Source organism: Pan troglodytes, chromosome 10 (genome assembly GCF_028858775.2).
Source record: "Pan troglodytes isolate AG18354 chromosome 10, NHGRI_mPanTro3-v2.0_pri, whole genome shotgun sequence".
In the NCBI taxonomy this organism is placed as follows: Eukaryota; Metazoa; Chordata; class Mammalia; order Primates; family Hominidae; genus Pan; species Pan troglodytes.
This window is the reverse complement of record NC_072408.2, coordinates 112,183,203-112,189,202: the sequence shown is the minus strand read 5'-3', so window position 1 is coordinate 112,189,202 and position 6,000 is coordinate 112,183,203. Positions and strand designations below refer to the sequence as shown.

The window sequence follows — 6,000 nt, the reverse complement described above, 5'->3', positions numbered from 1 at the left end:
TATAGTGCCTTATCATCCTAAGTTATAAATAGAATAAGGATTTTGTTATATAAAAACTATCAAAAAAGTATCAGTGAAAAGACATGACCTCCATGAAATGTGCTGAGTGGCCAGGGTGGAAATGTTGTCAAAATGCAGCGGCCCTGGCTGGGCAACAACAGCCTCCATGACAGTTTGTTAACTTGTCTTTCGTAGGTGGCCACAGAAAGTTCCATAAACAAGTGTACTGTTTAACCAATTCCCTTCTATTACCACAACAATATGTACCCAGGGTTTTATGTATACACTTAAGATTTGGGGGAATGCAAAAGGGAAGGGTGACTGTTTAGAATTTCCTTGGAAATGTCTGTGCACATTACAATGTCCCACGGAGCCAAATTCCTTCCAAACTGATGAGCAAGCTAAGGAGACAACAGAAGAGGAGAAAAGAGTGAGCAAACAGGTACAACTTAGGTTAAAAAATGTATTAGCCTTAAGCCTACAAATTATTTACTGACTTTCTTTTAAGTAAAACACCTATTTAATATTCACCCAATATTAATTTAAGACTTAGGTGGCCAGTGTAGAGCCAAGCACTGATGATAATTATATAAAGAGGCAAAGTTGGGTAGGAAAAGAGACTTACAAACTTACAATTAAAATACATCTTGATAAGCAATGCCCAAACCTAGCTGCATGTATATTAACATCATCCAAATTAAAAATAGAGACTGTTCGGTCACAATTCCATCCCTTCCCCACTTGGTCCAAACCTCCTGGGAGAGCCTAGGCCTCCACATTACATGGCACTCCCCCACGGGATTCTGATGCAGCCAGGCCATCCATTGTCATCTGAGCACCATCACTTAAGCCCCTCTGTGCTGGAAGTACTCTGCACATCTAAGTGGGCATAACTTTCAGCCTAGGGTCATCTGCAGAAGAAACTACACATTTGCATCCTGACATAAGTAATTTTAAGGGATTCTGAAATCATTCCTCAATTTGTTTCAAAATCAACCAAACCAAATCAACTTTGAACTTTGGTCACTGAGTGCATTTAGTTCAGAGAGTCTACATGTTAGGTAAAAAACAAACAAACAACAACAACAACAACAAAAGTGTCTCCAATTCTTTCCATGAAACATCTCTTTTCTAAAGTCATCTCATCAGGGTTTCCGCCCAACAACTAAGGCCTAGAAAGCCCTGAGTTCAGACATGTCACAGGTAAGGACCATAATGGATGCTTAGCATCTAAGGAAAATGGGCAGCCTATCAACTTAGAAAACTTTTCAGATAATTCAAAGGAGGCTACAGAAAGACCAGGATCAAACTAATTGTTTAGAGACAGCTAAACACCGCATTTTCTCACTCATAAGTGGGAGCTGAACCATGAGAATACATGGACACAGGGAGGGGAACATCACACAGCGGGGCCTGTTCAGGGGTTGGGAGAAAGGGGAGGGAGAGCATTAGGACAAATACCTAATGCATGTGCGGCTTAAAACCCAGAAGATGGGTTGATAGGTGCAGCAAACCACCATGGCACATGTTTACCTATGTAACAAGCCTGCACGTTCAGCACATGTATCCCAGAACTTAAAGTAAAATAAAAATAAAAATAAGTAAAATAAATAAAATGTAAGGGTAATAGAAAAAAAAGAGTTAAAGAATGGGGAAAGTTGAGGAGAGAGAGGGGTGCAATAAAATACGATAAATTTACAGCCATTAACAGTAAGAAATGTTTTAGCTAGCTGCCTAAAGTTATATGAGCTTGCTCACCAGGATTATTGCTAAAGTGTTAGTGGCAAACTTCAGATCCACCCACAAGGGTGAGCAATCATCGTGTCTAACACTTCCCATGAGAAAACTGTGGTTGAGACAAGCTGAGGGAAGTTAAGGGATTCATCTTAGGTCTGTGTTGGTAGCAGAGCTGCCCAGTCTCCTGATAGCTATGTAGACAGCACCTCTTTCCACTCTATTTCTATGCTTTTTGAAATACATTCTGTTTCCAGGAGGGTAAACAGCAGTATATTCTTGGTTTCAACTTATCTTTTCTATTTGATACAAATAATAAAAGTACTTCTGCACAGGAGAAAACTAGCGGAGAACTCAGAAATCTATATGGAGGGCTAGAACTATGTTAAAAATACTAGAAATAGAAACTCTCCAGTGACTTCCCAAGAAGAAACCGAATACCCTCTGTTCATGGGTACGAGGGGATAAAACTCCAAAATGTTGCCTTGATGAGCAAATCTTCAAAGAAGTAGCTACCCAAAGATTGTTCTAGTTCTTGTCAGGAAGAAACTGGTTACAGTTTCTGCGTCTCCTTTCTCTAGCAGGTAAGTTTGTTTGTCTCTATCTGTGAAATTAGTCTGTAATCCCACCCCATCCCAAATAGCAAATCCAGTACTGGCCCTGGGCAAGAAGTTGGTTCAGTATCAAATCAGTCTTGCTTTTGGTCTGCCAATGGTTAGATTCTGGTTATCAAAAAAAATTAATAGTATGGTGGTGATGACGATGATGACAGCAGATGCTAACATTTATTTCATATTTAATCCTAACAACAACTCTTCAGTCTAAGTATTGGCTCCATTTTTCAGATAACAAAACTGAGGTCATAAAGGGGAAGGAACGTGCCCAGCTAGTAAATGAGAGCCTGAATTCATAACCAAGGCAACCTGACTTCCAGAATAGAATAGGCTATCTCAGGAGATAGGACATTCCTAATCACTGGAGGCTTCAAAAGAGGTTGGGTGTCATTCACCAGGAGTGAAATACAGTGGAGAGCCCAGCATGGAATGTGTTGTTGGACCCTTGGTGGACCCAGTGAACTAAGATTATTTGTCTGTATGGAAACGCTGCTCCATGTCTTTTAAAGACTGGTATGTAGGGTAGTTAACAAATGAAAGCTATTTTTCTCTTGTCGTTGTTCTTGTTGTCTTATTATAATTCTAACTCCTAGCTCTTTGCCATGTCCATACTGAACGTGTTTTGTAAAACCAATCTGTTAACTTATTCTCTGATTCTTACTATTCCTTCCTGCATAACTACATCTCTGTTCAGTTAGATTAGAATCAATATTAAGTGTTTTGGACTTAATTGACCGATTGCCCATCTCTACTGGAGTTCTGGTACTGACACATCTCCTCTCTGTATATTAACCACTGGCTAATACCACTTAAAATCGATTCTAATCTAATCCCCAGTTCTAGCCTCTCTGGTCTCTCCCTGTCATTTCTCAAGTCCTAGGCCCTCACAGATTTCTGCAATGAAGAAGGGTGAGATCTCAATGTTTTAGGGAGACACTTAGCTTGCTCTTATTAAATAAATATTCATTTTTAACAAAATGAAATGAAAAAAAGTAGCTGAAAGAAAATTCATCTGATTATTCACCTCTCTGCAATAAAACACACTCAATTCCATAGGATGAAACCCCTCCTTTAAATTGTAAAGTTCAAGATTTCTTAGAAATTTTTTATAGAGCAAATAATATCTACAGTCCATTCATCAATAAGTCTAAATATATAGATTTAGAAAAATATACAGCACCTCTTGATTCTTGAGTCATGATGTTATTTTCTTCTAATCTTAAAGAGAAAATTAAGAAAAGTTAAATGTTCAGATCATAAATAGCATATTCTAATTTTCTATAGAACTTTAAACAGTAATGACATACACGTATTTGCTAGTCTAAATCATAAAGTACGTAAAGAACAATGAGGAACAAATACAGTATGTTAAAAATAACGTAATACAGCCTTGTGTATAAAGCAAACATGTTAATAGTCATTTAAAACTAAACATCAGACAATACATTGTACAGTGGTTTTATAAATCAGCATTGTTTACCATGAGCCTCGCTTAAAAATTGCCTTGAGCAAGAAGCTATCTATCAGTCAAAAGGTGCCTATTAGTCAAAAGGACTTCATTGGCCCCATAATTGCTAACTATTAAAACTCAGAAAATGGAGCCTCATTTCATTTAATTATGCAATAGGCAATTATTTTTCCTTTAAACAGCAGATTGCTTATCAGTCAGTCATCTTATATTACAGAAATTTACCTTTCTGTTCTATGAAAATGCCATAAACTTACATAAATATTAGCTTTCATTTTCACACTGATCATTGCTAAAATTAACAAGAAATTAAAAATATGGAGCATAACCACAAATAAAAGCTAAATTATGCTCTGGAACTCTTCTTACCATGTGGGTGGCTATTTCAACCAATGACTGCAATGAACAGACAGTACTTATACATGGTTCACTGCAACCAATACATAGGTTGAGTCGAGTAAGCCGAAATATAAATTTCATGCTTTTTCATAAAACATTAAAAATAAATAATTAGGGAAAATCAACAGCACATGATTTCACTTACTTTTCCGAACCGTCTTTGTTTGACTGGACACCATATTGACAGCTTCAGATGGTAGGCCAACATATACTCCTCCATAGTTTCTTGATAAAAAGAAATCAAACCAATTTAAATGGTACTATCTATTTACAGGAAGCAACAGAAGCATGGAGTACTCCAAACAATTATATAATTATTAAAATAACTCATGATTTTTCAAAACTAGAATCTAGAATATTATGGCCCTTGGGAATATAATTGGTTTCCTAGGTTAAAAAGAAGCTATTTTTTTTTTTCAAAAAAAGAAAGATGTATTGCGTTAGTAGAATTTTTAGATATTTTACTTGTAATGAGAAAGAAGAAAAGACTTTGGGATGTTACAATTTAGTAGAGTATTAAATATCATACAATGACATGTTACAGTTAACATTTATCAATAATTCAGCGTGGTCAACATGGTATGATATTAGGCATTATGGACACACAAAGATATCTTACTAATAGAGAGATACGAAATGAGGGCAGAGACAGCAAGAGAGAAATGAGGGTGGAGTGCAGTTAATCAGAGAAGTAGGAGGACAGGGAAGGCTGAGAGAATGAAGGGAAGTCATCCAGTTAGGGAGAAGAGCACACCCAAAGGTCATAGGATGAAAATTAGCACACGCCACATGCATAGGACAAAAACCAAGTTTGCTTGGAAGGAGCAAAGATGATGAATCCTGGGCAAGTTCTTTTTCAGACCATATGCCCCTACCTGTATTCTCTGTGCCAACAGTTTTCCTGGCAGAATCTGTGTTATTGGGAATATGCTACAGTGTGTTAAATCCATGAGGTATGGCCAAAACCATTCAAACTAAAGCCAGCTGCAACACCAAACATACCTCCTCTTGTCATCTTCTGTTATGGATTCTTCTGTTCTAAAAGGTCAGAAACATTTGCTATGAGACACTTGGTTACATAGTCGGGGACTTCATTTTTGGTTATGAGAAAAAGGGAATACTGAGTTAAAGTCAATTTTATTTCAAATGTTTCCATTAGACTTAAGTAGAGGAGCAAAACTATCCATCAAGTGTTTCTGTGACAATATTCTGCCTTCACCTCAATCATTCATACGTTAAAATTTGGTAATTTTCTACAAACCAAAATGTGTGAATCCAGCAAATGCCAAAATGCACAACTGCCAAATGAAATGGAAAACTGAGGGCAGCTGAAATTGGAAAGAAGCCTGAGTTATCGTCTTGTGTGTACCACCCACTCCCTGTGTGACAGACAGGCTGTGGGCGAGCTGCCAGCCTGTGTCTCATTTGTAAAATAAGCTGGTTGATCAGATGACCCCTCAGGTCTCTTCCAGTCCTAATACATGGTTTTAGATCTCTTATGACACTTCAGTGGCACAACTATAGGTACTGAAAGATTTCTTCAGTGCAAAAAGAGTTAATGCCTATTTGATTTTTTTTAATCTAAAAACATGAGCCATTTCATACATGATCTACTGCAAAGAGAGGGAGAAATGTTTAAAAGGACACATTTAGAGGGGATCACTACTTTAAAATGCACAGCTTCTCTCCTTGCATTAAGAGGAATCCAAGCTGGGCGTGGTGGCTCATGCCTGTAATACCAGCACTTTGGGAGGCCGAGGCGGGCGGATCACCTGAGGTCAGGAA

The 6,000-nt window shown here is 37.6% G+C and overlaps 1 protein-coding gene across 1 annotated transcript in view; it reads right to left on the bottom strand.

The window, feature by feature from the left end:
- Positions 1–224: 224 nt before the first annotated feature.
- Positions 225–6,000, bottom strand: part of C12H12orf75 (chromosome 12 C12orf75 homolog) — a 40,112-nt gene continuing 34,336 nt past the window's right edge. The window contains exons 3-6 of the mRNA XM_003952280.6: positions 5,218–5,253; positions 4,361–4,440; positions 3,529–3,566; positions 225–401 (exon numbers count right to left, since the gene is read on the bottom strand). Coding sequence (XP_003952329.2) covers positions 3,562–3,566; positions 4,361–4,440; positions 5,218–5,253 — 121 coding nt within the window. The 3' untranslated portion in view covers positions 225–401; positions 3,529–3,561. The remainder of the gene's footprint in view (positions 402–3,528; positions 3,567–4,360; positions 4,441–5,217; positions 5,254–6,000) is intronic.